Below are 16238 nucleotides of genomic sequence, written 5' to 3'. Positions count from 1 at the left end.
GTTGAATGAAGCTAGGTGTGACCAGGGCAGGAGACTGTGACCTGAAACAGAGCTGTTGCATAGGACTTTCTGTGACGGTGGCTGAGTGAGGGTCTGCGCTGCCCAGCGTGGCTATGGAACACAAAAACTAAGTCTGGTGTGACCAAAAAATGGTATTTAAATTTTATAGTACTTTTTAAAAGGATTTGTTTATTTATTTATTATGTATAGAGTGTTCTGCCTGCATGTATGCCTACAGGCCAGAAGAGGGCACCAGATCTCATTATAGATGGTTGTGATCCACCATGCGGTTGCTGGGAATTGAACTCAGGACCTCTGGAAGAACAGCCAGTGCTCTTAACCTCTGAGCCATGTCTCTAGCCTCAATTTTATAGTATTTTAATTAATTTAAATTTAGATTGCTATGGATTCCTAGTGTGTGAGTTGTTATCCCACACAATGGAGTATGATTCAATATAAGGTGTGTGTGTGTGTGTGTGTGTGTACAAGTACATTCTAGCATTCCAGTTTGTATGTATATTTGTGTGTGTGTGTGTAAGCCAAATGAGAATTTTTGGAGTCAGATCTCTCTATTCTGTGGGTCCTGAGGATTCTGATATATGCTTTAGTATAGGTAAGCTTTGGGGACAAAAAGCCAGTCCCCCCTCCCGAGTGCTGGGATTAAAGGTGTGTGCTCCCACGGCAGCGCACACACAAAGCAGCCACGGCACTGTGCACGCGGAACACCCACTGCACTGTGCACACTGAGCACCCACGGCACTGTGCACTTCAGCTGGGCGAACCACATGGTGCACGAGTATTGAGTGCACAGCTCAGTAAAGCTGCTGAGATTATAAGTGGTTTTAAGAAAATACAGAAAAGCAGCAAGGCTACAGTGACTCCATCAAGCAGCAAAGGCTCATGGGAAAATTTCAAGAGGCAGAGGCCTCCCTCAGGATTGCTCCAAGCCCCCTTGCCCAAGTCCACATAGTGTCTGGTCCTCTAATTTAGGTTTCTGGGTTAGGGCAGAGGCCTGTTGGGGGTGGGGTGGGGGGCTGAGGGGCAGGGCCTACCGTCTCCATGGAGTCGTCCACAGACATGAGTGTCTGCAGGCGTTTCCGCTGAAGCATATTGGTGAACTCCATGTGGATGGGCTTCATGGGTCCCGTGTAGCGCATGATCCAATGCTTGTCGGGATTGGGTGCATAGTTGTAACTTGGTGTGCTGGTGGCAAACACAGGCAGTCAAGAGAAGTACCCCAGGGCAGGGGTAACACCGTGCCAATGGCGGCTTGCTCCAGTGAGAGGCAAGTGGTCACTGGCACCTGAGGGGCTCCACTAAACCACATAAACAGGGAGAAGACAGCCGCTAGGGGGTGGCAGAGCATCCGGTAGACAGGAGTCCCCAAGTGCAGAAAGCCAGCTTGGCATGAGTCCTTCTTTGAGAACTTTGTGGAATTCATTCATCAACTCTTTAAAGAGGCTCCAGTTCAGATCCCTCTGACACCCAGAACTTGGTGCTAAGTGCCCATCCTACACTGCCCAGGGAATTTATTCCTTAGCCCCAGGGGACACAAATGGCTGTCACACCAGCAAGGGAGGACCAGAGATATGTGACCCCTTTGCATTTGACCTTGTTTTGAGATAGCCGGAAACCCAAGTAAAAATCGAGTATGTTGCAGCGGTTATGTGCGCAGGGCCCACACTCCCGAGGATGCCCCCAGTAAGTCCACATCTGGGACGTGAGGCATGCCATCCTTTTGATTCTTTGTCACACTTATTCTTCCAGTTTTATGGTTTGATCTCCCTTTAGACTAAGTCAGGACGATCACAAGTTAAAGACTCGCTTGGGCACAGTAACCCGACCCTCTCTGGGAAACAAGACAAAACAGAACGAAACCAAAAATAAACTAAAACCCAAAACTAACCCACAGAAAGAGGGCATCACGCCACTGTCCACTGGGTCTCCAAACATGAGTGACTGGTCCCCTGAGACCCTATCCCTAGCTTAGCAAGCTAACAATGTTTGGCTTTACGGCTTAGAGTTGTCTCCTGCTTGACACTGGATTCTTAGAGAGGAGTTGGGGTGGGGGGCGGTCTGTGAGAAGACCTTGTCAGAATAGACAATGCTCTCCCTGCACAGACCCTGCCCCGGGACCCCAGCACTCTCTCACACATCCAAGGGTCTTGTACGGAGATGGCACCATGGCAGCTTGCAGCAGTCCAGCAGAGAGGAAGTCGCTACTGTGTGCTGCAGACGAATCTAGGGCCTCACGGCTCCCTGGCTCCTGCCAGGCTCCTGCCGCTAAATCCTTCCCAGCCCACGCGCTCTTTGATTATGAGAAATGCCCGTGTCCCATGCGGCTGGCCCAGGGCACGACCTCCATGTAGAACATTCTTGGAAACAAACCTCCTCACCTCAGGGAGCCAGAGGGGCTACTGGGGCAGCAGCAGAGCCCCACTGTCAGCTCGAGTGTGGGGAAGTCACTCCCTGTGATCCAGGCTTAGACTCCAGGATACAATGGCTGTCCCCGACTCCACTAGGAGTCAGGTTGGTATCCGTCCTATCTGGGGGCATGAAGGTGGTGTGGGTGGGAGCCAGCGAGTGACATCCATCACCCTTTCACTTTGGCAGGCTGTATGGAGCCAGAAGTTGGAGAGCTGGGTCCTGAGTGGGACCTGTGCCATGCAGCTGGTCACCTGCCCCAGGCTGGGCACCTCAAATATCTGAGGAATATCTGGGTGTCTCTAAAGGACCTTGAGCTGGCCATCCTCTCTCCTTACACTAGGTGATGTACAGAAATGTTACCCCTATATCAGTCAGGGGCACCCTTTATGCAGCAGGCTGTGACCTGTCACCCCAGTCTGTCAGCATTGGCCCTGTCTTCACAGGTCTTGGGAAGGGAGGCTTGGTACCCGGGCTTGCCCTCAGGTGTCACGTGTTGGAAGATGTGCTGAGGGCTGATAGGTGTATATAAACATGTCTGTGCAGGTCTGTGAGCGTCTGTACATATATGTCCACCTAGTCATGTGTGTGTGTGTGTTTGCATCTGTGTGTATGTGCCTGTACATATTTGACTGTCTGCATATTTTTTTTGGTGTGTACCTGAATGTGTTTACCCGTGTTTGTCTATGTGTGAGTTCTTTTGTGTCTGCTGTGTGTGTCTGCATGTGTATGGTGCATCCTATGTGTACGTGTGTGCATGTATCTGTCTATGTCCATGCATGTGTGTGAATATGTATGTGTGACTGCATGTATGTGCTGTGTGGCCCGCATTCCTGTGTGTCTATATTTCAGTGTCCGAAAGTGTGTCTGCATGTGTGTGGCATGGTGGGGAGAGTGGGGCAGTGGGGGTGGGGGGTGGAGAGGAGTGAACAGGGGCTGGCACTGGCTTGTCACAGACCAAAAAAAATGCTCCAGGAGCAGGGATGAGGCAGGCTTGCTGAGTGGGGAAACTCAGAGGCTCTGCCCTCTCTTTTACCATTACAAACATTCTCCTGTAGAGCTGTCTGGGAGCGGCTGCCTTCCAGGGACAAGAGCCTCTCAGAGCTGCCGTGGTGGAGTGAGGGGTCTCTAGGCGAGCGGCTGAGGGCTGCTCCCCCCTGTCAGATGCTGTCAGGCCATTTCACGTCACTTCAAAGGGTCAGCACAGGAGCAGGCAGTGTCAAACATCACACACCCTGGCTGACAGGCATTGGGCCCAGGATGGAGTGTTCCTGGCCTCCCTCTCTGGGGAAGAGGGCAGAGGGCAGTGGGTGGAGGCGGCTGGGCAGACAAGACACATTTGTACGGAGGCTGTACCGTGCACTCGGGGTGAGGGTAGCTGGCTGCCCCCTATATGCAATTCACTATCTTCTGTCACCTCCCCCTGCAGCCCAGTCCCTGCCATCCCCTCTGAGTGCTTCTCACCCTCAGAAAGAGATTAAAGCTGAGCCGGGGAGGGTGGCACATTCTGACCGAGGTGACAATTAAACGCCCTGGGTATTCAGGGGGAGTCCAAATTGCCCTGTCCTTGCTACCCTAGAATGTCCCAGCAAGGGCTGCTGCGTGTCATTGCTGAGCCTGAGGTAGTTTGAAAAGACAGAGAGCTTCGGGGAAAGCTGTACGAGCCAGCTGGGTGGAGGACTTGCGGGGTGGCTGGATTTGAATTCTGGCTCTGTCCTTTGGCACCTGGGTGACTTTAGGTAGCTACTGCCTTTCTGTGTTTGCTCATCTGTAAAACGGGAACACTAGGTGTGACAGCATCAAGGTGGCCCTGATGACCTTGGTCTTCACACCCCGACATAGGCTTCTCTAATGGCACAGGGATATGTATACCCTGTCCGGGTCGAAAGGATGGCAGCTTCCATCTTGATGTCTCTTTCCCTTTCTGCATTGCTTTCTGGAGAGGCCTACACAGCAAGAGCTAGCCAGCTGGGCCAGGACCTCAGGCACCGACTCAGGTTTCGGCACAGGGTTATGAGGTAATGTGTGCTTGCTGTTTAATGGGGTTAAACTTTGGAGTCATTTGTCACGCGGCAACAGAGAACTGATATGCCAGGGTCACCATGAAGACCAAAGGGCTACCACGGCCAGTAGCTGGCAGAACTGTGGACTGTAGACGCTGTGCTGGCAGCCAGGCTGGATTTAGTCACCTAGGAACTGGGGGGTGTTTTCTTAGGTAGGAACCTCTGGATGTGGGAGATGCAGTCCCACAGGCTGGGGTCCTAGACAGAATAAAGAGAAGGTGAGCCTAGAGCTCGTGTTCGTCTCTGTCCTGACTGCAGAAGCCTCCTGCTCTGCGTGCCACGCCCTCCCCACCATGATGGACTGGACCCTCAAACTGGGAACGAAAGCAAATCCTTCCCCAAGTGATTCTGTCAAATATTTTGTCACACGAAGGAAGACTGCCGGCTCCGTCAGAGAAGAAAGGGTTTAAATGTAGGATATAAACAGAGGCTCGCGGAGAAAGCCCAACGAGTATGAGGGTATGTGAGGACACGGATCCCAGTCCAGAACCTTCCCCAGCGGGCTGAGCCAGGCATTGCCCCGGAGGCACAACTGATGAACAGCTGGACTCCTGGGGTCTTCGTGAGCCGTATCGACTCAGGCACCTTCCCAGCTCCCATTCCCTGTTTTTGGTTATTGTTATTATTATTATTTTTTTTGAGACAGGGTCTCATGTAATCAATCCAGCCTAGCCCCAACTGTCTAAGTAGCTGAGGTTGGCCCTGCACTCTTGATCATCCTGTTTCTACCTCTCAGGTGCTGGCATGCCAGCCTTTGGGTCTTTAACCAGGAGGGTTCTAGGGAAGGCTTAGCTACATCTCATGCTGTCCTGTTGCTGCTGAACCCTGACCTGCCCACGCCTATGTTTACCAGTGATGCTGCCATGTTGGGGCTGAGACTTACATGTGCTGGGACGCATTGGGGAAGAGGCGTGAGTACTGGGGGGCCGAGTCTTCGGGGCCATGGGGAGCTGCGTGGCTGATGACCATGAGCACGGGCCTGTGTGGGTACATCTTCTTGGATGTGCGGAAGAAGCTCACGCTGTCGTTGGTGATGAGGTCCGTGAGGTAATCCTGGGGAGGGAGAGACGGGAGGATTTAGACTGAGTGTTGCTTATGTGCCTCACACTCAGGTAGGCATCAGGACAGAGCTATGAACATGCCCTGATGGTAGTGGTATGGTACGTGTATTTTGATAAATAAATCTTGCCTGAAAACCAGAGGCAAAGTTAAAGCCACTAGAGGTCAGGCAATGGTGACACACACCTTTAATCCCAGGATTTTGGAGGCAGAGGCAGATGGATCTTTGTGAGTTCAAGGCCACCCTGGGCTACACAAGATCAATGCAGAAACAACTCCAGGTGGTGGGTGGCTCACACCTTTAATCCCAATCCTAGGGAGTCACACACTTTCAATCCCAGCACTAGAGGAAATATGAAATGAAATATTGAAATGAGAGGAGAGAGGCTTAGTCTGCTTAGTCTGTGGTCTGCCGGCCTTGGTAGAGGTAAGACTTCTCTAGTGGCCCGACTGCTTTGCTTTCCTGGTTTTCGGGTTGAACCCCAATTTCTGTCTCTGGGTGCCTATTCGCGCTATACCTGATAATTGCCCTCCTGGAGCCGGTAGCAGGGCAGACAGCAGATAAACAAATACAGTACACAGAATACCACTACAGGTGGTGTCACTGTCTCCTTAACAGAATCCAGGGTCACCTGGGAGACAGACCTGAGCACGTCTGTGAATGGGATTGTCTCCATGGCTTTAAACGAGGTGGGGAAACTTGCCCACTGTGGGTGATACCATCTTGAACTGTGCAGTGGGGAGGGGAACTGAGCAGTAGCATGTGGTCACTGCTTTTGTCAAGCTTGGTCACAGGGAGTGGCACTGTGTCACTGTGGGAACAGGCTTTGCGTCTCACAGGTGATCAAGCCACACCCAGTGTCTCAGTTCACTTCCTGTTGCCTGCAGATCAAGATGTGGGACTCTCAGCTCCTTCTCCAGTACCATGTCTGCCTGCATGCTGCCATGTCCTCCCATGATGGTAATGGACTGAACCTGACCCCAATTAAATGTTTTTCTTTATGAGAATTGCTGTGCTCACGGTGTCTACACAGCAACAGAAAGGGACCAAGAAGTGAAGGTGGCGGAGGGGAACAGAGGAGGAGAAGCGGGGGAGGACGGCAGGAGGGACTGGTGCCTCAGGACAGACAGCAAGGACAGTGTTAAACACAGCTGAATAGTTAGGGTCAGCCAAGAACCGGCTTGCGTTCACTTAGACGTAATTGTAGACAGTGGGCATGGTAACAATCCCTATGTAGAAATGAAGGCACAGGGAAGGGAGTCCTTCAGTGTTACAGGAATGTTAGAGCTTGGTCTCCAGAAACTGGGCTGAAACAGTGAGGGGCGCCTCTTGGAGGAGGCGGCATTTGAGCTGACTCTAGGACTAGAGAGATGGAAAACCTGCGCGCCAACCCCAGGAGGGAGCTGAGAGCAGGGCTCTCGGGCTGGCTCTGGGGAGGGCACCGTGGGGAGAGCTTACCGTGGAGTAGTCGGAGCCATGCTTCTCCTTCACCCCGTTCCGGCAGAGTGTGTAGTTATAAAACCTGGAGTTCTTAAGGAGTCCGACCCACTCCTTCCAGCCCGGCGGCACGTACGAGCCGTTGTACTCATTGAGGTATTTTCCAAAGAAAGCTGGAAGGGAGCAGAGGCGTGTGAGAGAGCAGCAGACTTGGCCCTGGCCAACTCGGTGAGCTTGACCAACCTGAGTGTTCACAGCCAGAGACCAATACACAGCCTCTCGTCCTCGGCAAGAGGGGAGCCCAGGGCTCCTTCTCTGCGGCATTCGCATGTACAAGGTGAATTGTACAGCAGGATTAGAGGGAAGCATCTAGGCATTTTGAAATATGGCCACAGACACACTAAAATAATTTACAGTAGATAATATGTTCTTTAAAAATTAAGGGATCAAAAGCAGGGGGCGGGGCTGGAGGGATGGCCCAGGGGTTAGGAGTGTGCCTGCTGCCTCAGGGGATAGGCGCTGCCCAGGGGAGGATCCCTGGAGACCTGGCAGGTGGCTGGTGGAGAGAACTATCTCCTTGGAGTTTGGGTCACTGGATTCCAGAGTCCCTCAGGCACAGAACAAAGGAGACATAGGGGACAAAGGGGTCTGCTGAGGACCCCTCAGCAGTGCAGGGAGAGAGCCGGCTGCTCCCTAGAGATGCGGAGGAAATACAGCTTGCCAGGATCTAGGAGCGAGGCTCCAGAGAGCAATGAAAACAGGAAGGAGGATCCTTCCACAGGGAGGTGGAGAGATGAACAGACGGAACCTGGCTGCTGGTGGTGGGGGCAGGAGGCGGCTGTGCCTTCTGAGTCCCAGGAGCTTCTGGTATTTATTATGAGATGTGATTAGGCCGTGGGTGCCTCACAAAACAGCGAATGAGTGTTCCTGGCTGGGGGACCGGAGTGACAGAATACTGGGAGGCAGGCAGAGAAGCCAATCTTTCTTTTCCTACAGAGCTCAGCAAGGTCACTGCCAGGATGGCCTAAGGCCAGGTCAGGATGCCCTGCGGTGCTCAGTTCCCCAAGTGGGCCTTCCGTCCAGGCTGCTTTTGTCCCCTAGATCGTCCTGGCAGTTCAGAGGGTGGTACTTCTAGTGTTATAACAGATGACTCTAGGGAATGCTAGATGGATACTTCTCCTCCAACGCCTAGGGCAGCCTCCTGGTCACGAAGAACCTTCCAGAACAACATGTCAGTGGGGCTGAAGAGGAGAAAGTGTGACCTTATTTAAAAAGGCTACCATCACCCAGCCCTGGAGCATCTCTGGGTTCTGGAACCACACTCAGAGCTAAAAAGGCCCTAGGAGATCAGGAATGCCTCAGGCCAGATCTAATCAGTCTGCTCAGCGACTCAGTGTCCTCACTCCTCATCGCAGTGACTCTGCCTTCACCAGCTCTATGCCATGACACGCCTGCCTCTTCATTCCCCATTGTCCCTCCTGCTTGAGAGCCCACATACGTCAGGGCCAGCAGGTCCAACCATAGGCTAAACCACCTCTGTGGCAGTTAACCTCTGTAGAACACAGGGACAGAAGACATCAGCAAAGGGATGTGTCTGTGTCCCAATAAACCTTTATAAGAACAGAGGGAGGGCTGGATATACTCCATGGGCCACAGTTTGCTGACCACAGGCCCAGACAACTGGTGGGTTTGAATGGACCAACTGGGAACTCAGAAGCCCATCCCTTTTCTGGCTTATCCAGAGACAGAGATAGTGATGGGGGGTGCTGTTTTAAGAAAGAATTTTTAGAGAATGTGCATGGTGCTGGGGGTATTTCAGCTGGAGCTTGGAACAAGGCTCAGATGCCCAAATGCCATCCGGAAGAAGCCTTTCCACGTTGCCTTTACCAGACCCAGGTTGGCGCTCACTACTGCTACCGTTCTTTCTGTACTGGCTCAGAACTTCAACAAGACGACTCTCCCACCTCCAGTCCTGAAATACAGGGCTGTGCAGGGAGGTGCTAGGTAGTGAGACCACGCTCCTATTCCAGAGGACCCAGGTTTGGTGATTGGCACCCAAGCTCACAACTACATGTAACTTCAGTGCCAGGAGATCTGGCACCCTCTTCTGGTCATGGTGGGCAATTGCACACTTGTGGCATACACTCACAAAAACACATTATATATGTGAATACAATTTTAAAACATATTATGGTTAAAAATAAAATTAAGATGGAAAAAGTATATATGTACAGGGACGGGAAAATGTCCTTTGGAAGCCACTAGAGTGTAAAGGGTAAAAAAAAAAAAAAAAAGCCAGTTATCAATCAAAACCACAATGACATCAAATGGAATGGTGAGTTTGGGGTAACAGCCCCAGGGCATGTATGGCTTCAGATCCATTCAACAACCCCTGTCATATTCTTACAGAGCTGGTTGGTCACTGACTGCAGTTCCTGAGGAGGTGTTATGAACTGAGTCTAAAATGTACCCCACAAGCTTATGTGTTTGAACACTTGATCCCCAGCAGGTGGCGCTGTTTTGGAAGGTTGTGTCACCATGGGGGCATGCAGCCTCACTAGGCACGTGGACCATTGGGAGAAGGCTTGACAGGGATATCCACTGGTAGTGTGGCAGGCTGAAAGACACTGTGCCAGGCAGGAAGAACAGCAAGGTGCAAAGAAAGTGTGACAGAAGCAACCCTCGCACATTTGAAGGACCCAAGGAAGACAGAGGGGGAGGCGGAGGTGATGTCACAGGGAAAGGGGCTAGATCTTGCTGGCTCCTGGAAGTGACAATGAGCAGCAAAGTGGTCAGAGCCTCACGGAATCCATACCTGCCAGATGTTGTATTTCATGTTTACATGAAGATGCCATGCCCCAAAAAGAACCCAGGACCATAGCTTGCCCAGGAAGTACAAAACAGCTCCTCCCTGTGCTGATGAGTGAGAACAGAGGAAGGTGGCCGAACCCCACAGCAGCACTGGGTTCCCTCCCAGCTCTCCCGGGATCCCCAGAGTTCAAGGCCAAGGTCTTTGTGATGCTGACGTGCTCCAAGAGTGCACAACTCCAGTGCTTGGCCTGCCTAGCGGGATCAGGGAGCGGCGTGCTTCCCTGCCTGTCCTCCGTACCAGAAATATCACAGTTCCTGTCTTCTCCTCTCGTCCTTTCTTCTTTCCAGCCCGGGACCCTCGTGAAACCCAGAAAGACCTTATTATCCAGGCTCAACGAAGCCCCAGAAATCAGGGCTTCAGTCAGAGGCTTTTAGTGCCAAATTAGATTTTGCTCTCATTTGATTAGATTTCCCCAGGGCAGTTTTTAAAATGGTTATTCCGGCACGAGTAGAGGTGGGAGAAGCAGATTAGCGTGGGCCGGGGGCTGGGAGTTGCAGCTGAGAGAGAGAAAGAGAGAGAGAGAGCTGGAATGAGAGCCAAGATGAGGCGCACAGCCCAGATAGTAGCTAGAGCTGGAAAACTTGCTCTCTCAGAGTGGTGGTGGCTGAGATGGTACCTGAGGGAGGGGCTGGGACTGGGGCAGAGCAATCTGGAAGCAGACTAAGACTATGGCAGGTCAAGAAAGGCCAGAGACAATGTGCAAGCCAATGCCTGTCCCCAGGAAGCAGGGCTTTCACTTCCTCTGAAAGGGTGTGTCGCAGGCTGGCCCTGCGAGTCAGGTCCAGGTCCTCCACCTAGAGTGGAGAAGTGATTTGCCTGCCCTGTCCTGACTGTGCCCTCTAATTCCTGGCTCTGGAGCTGGTGCACAAGCTTCAGCTGGCATTACTAATGTACAAACGGCCTCTCCTACATGGTACAGCCTGTCACCACAATGCATAAACTAATCGTGGAAAGGATAAACTGTGGCCAGGACATCGGGATCAAGGGTCAAATGTGTCCCTTCTTGCATGGCCTGCAGAGAACACTTTGCCACACAAGCTATTCAGTTCCTGAGTGGACTGTAGGGTTAGCAGCGGTGCTGTTCCCCACACCCAGTGACAGGATAGACACACATTTTATAAAGTAGATAGTGGACGTGGTAAAAATAATGACCATACACAATATAGGGAACACAGGGGCCACTTACAGATTGTAGGGGTCGGTGTGCAAGTATTACACCTCTTCCCAAAGGAGAGACATTATCTAACTCCAAAAAGGACAGGTAAGATGTCTCTGGGAAGGCCACCACGTCAGACCACCTGAGTTCAGTCTCTGGGACCCACGTGGTAGGAGAGAAGAGACTCCTGAAAACTGTCCTCTGACCTCTGCGCGTGTGTGTATGCACGCACACACACAAGAATGTTAAGAAAACCAAAACCGACTTCAAACCCATCACTTCCTAAATCCTCACGTGAAAGGAACTCCTACAGAAATCCCACAGCACTGAAGGCAGCGTGCCCTCGGCAAATTTCTTATTCTTTCTTTATTTCCTGAAATAGGGTCTTGCTATGTAGCTTGGGCTGGCTTAGAACACTTGATCCTCCTGCTCAGCCTCCTGAGTGCTGGGATTAGTGATCTGGGCCAGTGTGCCTGGCTCTTTCATTCTCTAGCTACCTCAGCTTCTCATTCTATAACAGAGATAACAGTGTCTCCCTCTGGGTGCCTGCTAACAGTGGTCCCAGGGTCCCTGCCGATATGAAACACAGCTCTTCCAGACCACAGACCCACAAACAGAGTCCAGGGCACTTCAGCCGGTCCCCAGGTTCCTTATACCACGCAATATGACATAATGCTCCGTGGCTAGACATGCTCTCTAGTCTGGCCTACAATGACAAGAAGACAATTCTAGGCATGCCCAGCACAGACAGACACACTTGTTCCCAACACTTCTGATCCTTGGTGGTTGAACGCACAGAGGTAGAACCTGCAGAAATGGTGGCAGGGGTAGGGGTGGGGTGAGGAGGGAACCTGACTGTTCGACTGTTCATGGATATTGCTTAAAAGCCACACGATACAATATCTTCATCACAGCCACGTCTGGTCCGCATCCCACAAGCAGCGTTTTGCCTGTTAGTTAGTACCTGGTCTAATTGATGCCAGATGTGCGACATCACGTGTACACTCACCTTCCTCTGTGAGCGACCAACCCCACGTCCTTCCCTGCTCTGCCCCGCCCTACCCTGCCCAGAGCTTACCATTTGGAGCAGGCAGCTCAGCTGGCAAACGCCTCCCCTCCTGGCTGTCTCGCTCCACTTGTCTGAGTTAAGGGCTGCTGGGGAGCCATTCACCGACTGATGGGAGGCACAAGCCCTTCTGTTATCTCTCCCAGCCCTGAAACAAACTCAAATTGCCTCATAACAATGCATTTGTGGTCTGGAAACGCTGTGTCTTGCAGCGACCAAGGATAGAGATGAGCTGGCTGGAAGCCTGGGACTGGAGGGCACAAGAAGGCATGGCTGTGGGCATGAGGTAATGGAGGAGACAAACGGAACTCTCAGAGGACACATTTTGTTGTGTGTGGCGTATGGATGTATGTGCACATGTATGTAGGGGAGTGTGTGCTCGTGGAGGCCAGGGACTGACATGACGTTTATTTCCCTATTTCTCTTCTTACCCTTTGAGATAGGGTTTTCAGTAGATTGGCTCACTGTGTTCACCAACTGGTCAGCATGGCTGGCCACCTCCCAGAATCCTCCTGTCTTTGCTTCCCAGGGCTAGGATAACCAAGTGTGTACTACACCACCTCTCTTTTTCGGTGGGTGCTGAGGATTCGAACCTGGGTCCCCATGCTCAGTTAGCAAGCATTTTTCCTTCTGAGCATTTCCCCAGCCTAGGACACACACAGGTGTGTGTGTGTGTGTGTGTGTGTGTGTGTGTGAGAGAGAGAGAGAGAGAGAGAGAGAGAGAGAGAGAGAGAGAGAGAGAGAGAGAGAGAGAGAGACACCTCCTGGCACCTGCTCCCCTTTTACCCGTGGCACAGGAGGCGCTGTGACAGAATGGGTACGCGCAATCCTGTAGGGTGACTGCATCTGTACCTTGGACCTGCCCTGCCAGCTCCTTGCAGACTGCCACGCAGAGGGCATCGTCCATCTGTTTGGTTTGGCAGCAATGGCTGAGCACTAAGGTTCATGGCTGGGCAGGAGGCCGACACCTGTGAAAGGTGAGATGGCGCCTGACACATCCCATGGTCTACTGCAGGGCTGACTGGAGGGCTCGCTCAGCCTGCAGCATAGACCCTTCCTCCTTCCCTGGTCCCCAACCATCTGGGGAGAGCTGTCAACAGGGCTGTTTCAAGGACAGCAGCAATTTTGGCACAGGCTGATCCTACACCACCTCCACCCACACTGAGCATCCAACAGAACTGATAAATAACCACTAAGGAGCCGACCCACTGAATCACACTATGCATGGCTGACATTTTATTAAATACTTATTTTTGTGTGGCAGTTCCCTTCCGTATTGTGAAGCCAACACACACCCACATTCACACACAGTTTCTCCTTCCTTCCCTTCCTTCTATAACCTTGGAAGAGCCACAGCCACCAACTTTAGTGCCACAGTTATCAAGGTTTCTATCATCAGTCAACACGTCGTGTGCCCCAGGGACGTCAGACTTACTATGGCTCACACCTTGAGGTCAGAGACCTAAAGACAGAAAAGGGTGTTAGGTCCTAAGAAGCCACCAGGAGACCAGTGTTCAAGAGGAGCTGTACTCAAGTCCCCAGAGCCTGCCAGGGGCTCTTCCAACCCTGTGTCCAGAATTCATGAAGCGGGTGAGCATGCCCAACAAGAAAGCACAAAAACAAAGAAAGAGTTAGGGACTGGGGATCCAGCTCACAGCAGAGTGCTTGTCTCAAATGCATACAAGACCCTTAATAAGGAGGGAGGGAAAGAGGAATGAAGGAGAGGGAGGGAGGGAGGGAAGGAGGGAGGGAAAGAGAGAGGGAAATAGAAAGAGAGAGGAGGGAGAGAAGAAAGAAGGAAGAAGAAAGGGAGGGAGGGAGGGAGGGAGGGAAGAGGTAAGAAGTTCTGTTTATCACTCATGCTCCTGGCATTGGTAGGTGGGGGCTAGGGACACAACAAACACATCCTCCAGCACAGACTGAACCCACAGTCAAGAATGGTGTGTCCCGAGAGTCTAGAGGGCCTGGTCTTCTCTAAGAGCACGGAGGCCCAGCAAGCCTCCGGCCAGCACCTATAAAGTGGGACAGTCGCCAGTGTGACCACAGTCAGCTCATGGGAAGAACGCCCAGGAAATGAGGGTCCCGACTCATCTGCAAGGAGGGGCTGAACACTTGTCTTTGAAGAACCGAAGACATTTCTCTAAAACTAGATGTGACCGGTCTCAGCCTAGAGATACTGGGACAGGGGAAGGACTGACGGGACAAGGTCAGCGACAAATGACGTGGAACCGGGACAATCCAGCCTGCCCAAACCACAGGCAAGGGCTCTGGGAACAGAATGGGGCTGTCACCCCAAGCGGCAGCTTCCTGCTCCAGCTGTCACTGCCTTACACGTGTTTTGCTGGTTTTACAGACCCTCTGGCCTGATGCACACATCCCCCTCCAAATCGACGCATTTGATGCTAAGCAGGTGTTTCAGGATGGCTTCCCATCTGCCCCCAGCCTGTCACTCAGCCAGCACTGTGGTCAGCAGGGCCATACCTGGAGATCGTTGGCAGTCCCCAAACTGTCCCCATAGCCTGGCAGCTCTGCCTACAGCACCGGTCCAGGCTGGGACCCTCCTTGGCATCCCATCAGCTTCCCTGTCTGGATGTGGCTGGAGTCCCCTCCTCAGCCCTCCTGCCTCCACCCTCCAATCCTCAGTCCCTCCTCCATGGTGGCCAGAGAGCCACCTATCTAGTTCCACCACACTTTGCAAAAACCCTGGACACACTTGAACAAACCAGAGTCTATGTCAGCCTTGCAAACTCCTGAGTGACTGTCACCTACCTGTTATCAACCTTGTCTCCCCGGTTCTTCCCTCAGCCAGGCATGCTCCAGCCTAGCCATACCCAGTCCTGCTCCAGGACCTTTGACCTGGCGTTCCTCTTGGGAAGACCTTCTCTACTGAATTACTTTGGGATGATTCTTCGCCTCTGCCAGAGTTTGCTGGGGCATGCATGCCTGTGTGGCTTCTCCTTCCTGATTTAGCAATTGGCATATCTTTTTTTGTTTGCTTTGTTTATTCTCTATGACTGATCTCGAATATTAGCTCAAGGGGCAGGGAAAGGGTTTTTGTTTTTGGTTTCTTCTGTATCCTGTGTCTAGATGACAACCCGGTAAGCAAGCTCTCAATAGACCTGTGTGTGGGGATGGGCAGCAGAGTCGGTGAGGGGAGAGACCCCAGACCCCAGACTGTGGAGGCCTGCGGGCACTGGCCCAATAAGGGGCCTGCAGGTGCCTCAAGTCTGCCTCTTTGCCTTGCTCGTGTGATGTGTGGTTGCTGAATCTAAAGGGCACTGTGGCAGGAGAGGCCTGCACAGGGATAAATTAGGAGGCAAGGCAGAGGTACAGGTTATCCCCTGGACATGAGGCAGGCGAGACATAGGAATGGGGTTCAAGGGGAAGGAAAGAGGTGGAGGGGGAGGTGTCTGTGGCCGCTAAGCATTCCAGTGGCACGCATGGGCCATGGGATTTAATATCATTCTAAGGAGAGTTCTTTTCTGCGACACAAGACTTATTACATAGCTTAGGCTAACTCCAAATTCAAATCCTCTCTTGTCTCCCGAGGGATTACCGGTGTGTGACGCCGCAAGCAGGGGGAGGGAGGGGTTCTGTTCTTTCAAAAATTGAAAATAAAACAAGATTTTATTTTATTTGTGTGTGTCTTTGTATGTATGTATGCACGAGTGTATGTGTGTATGCATATATGAATGTGTGTGCATGTATGTGCATATGCATATGTATGCTTGTGTATACATGGATGTCTGTATGTGTCCATGAGTGTAGCGTTTGTGGGGTGGTCAGCCCTCTGGAGTTGGACTTGCAGGCCTGCCTTGGGTTCTGGGAGCTGAGCTCAGGCCCCCCTTAACCAACACTAAATCATCTCTCCAGCTCCAGGAAGTTTCCTCATCTGCTGTCTGGAGCCAGAATTCAGGCAGTCTGTGAACTTGGGAGGGGGAATTCATGTTTGTTTATTTTCTTTAGCCTCTAACTAGCATTCCCTACAATCCCGAGGGAAGGCTACACACTTCAGTGACAGGACTGGGGACTCGATCACCACTGAAATCAGGGACATCTACCTATCACGGGACAGTCATTGCAGACACTTAAAATATCAACCCCCGGTCCCAGACCTGCCCACCAGCAGCAATACAGCCCAGATACACGTGTGGAAGAAG

At 52.0% G+C, this 16238-nt stretch overlaps 1 protein-coding gene across 7 annotated transcripts in view; it reads right to left on the bottom strand.

The window, feature by feature from the left end:
• Sulf2 (sulfatase 2) overlaps positions 1–16238 on the bottom strand; it is a 78442-nt gene that overhangs the window by 13653 nt on the left and 48551 nt on the right. For all 7 annotated transcript variants that reach the window (XM_050150704.1, XM_050150701.1, XM_050150698.1 and 4 more), the window contains 3 exons: positions 7006–7157; positions 5371–5540; positions 1053–1203 (listed from right to left, as the gene is read on the bottom strand). In XM_050150704.1, coding sequence (XP_050006661.1) covers positions 1053–1203; positions 5371–5540; positions 7006–7157 — 473 coding nt within the window. The remainder of the gene's footprint in view (positions 1–1052; positions 1204–5370; positions 5541–7005; positions 7158–16238) is intronic.

Source organism: Alexandromys fortis, unplaced genomic scaffold (assembly GCF_014885135.2).
Source record: "Alexandromys fortis isolate MF-2015 unplaced genomic scaffold, M_Fortis_MF-2015_v1.1 scaffold_27, whole genome shotgun sequence".
Lineage (NCBI taxonomy): Eukaryota > Metazoa > Chordata > Mammalia > Rodentia > Cricetidae > Alexandromys > Alexandromys fortis.
This window is presented reverse-complemented; position numbering and strand designations above follow the sequence as displayed.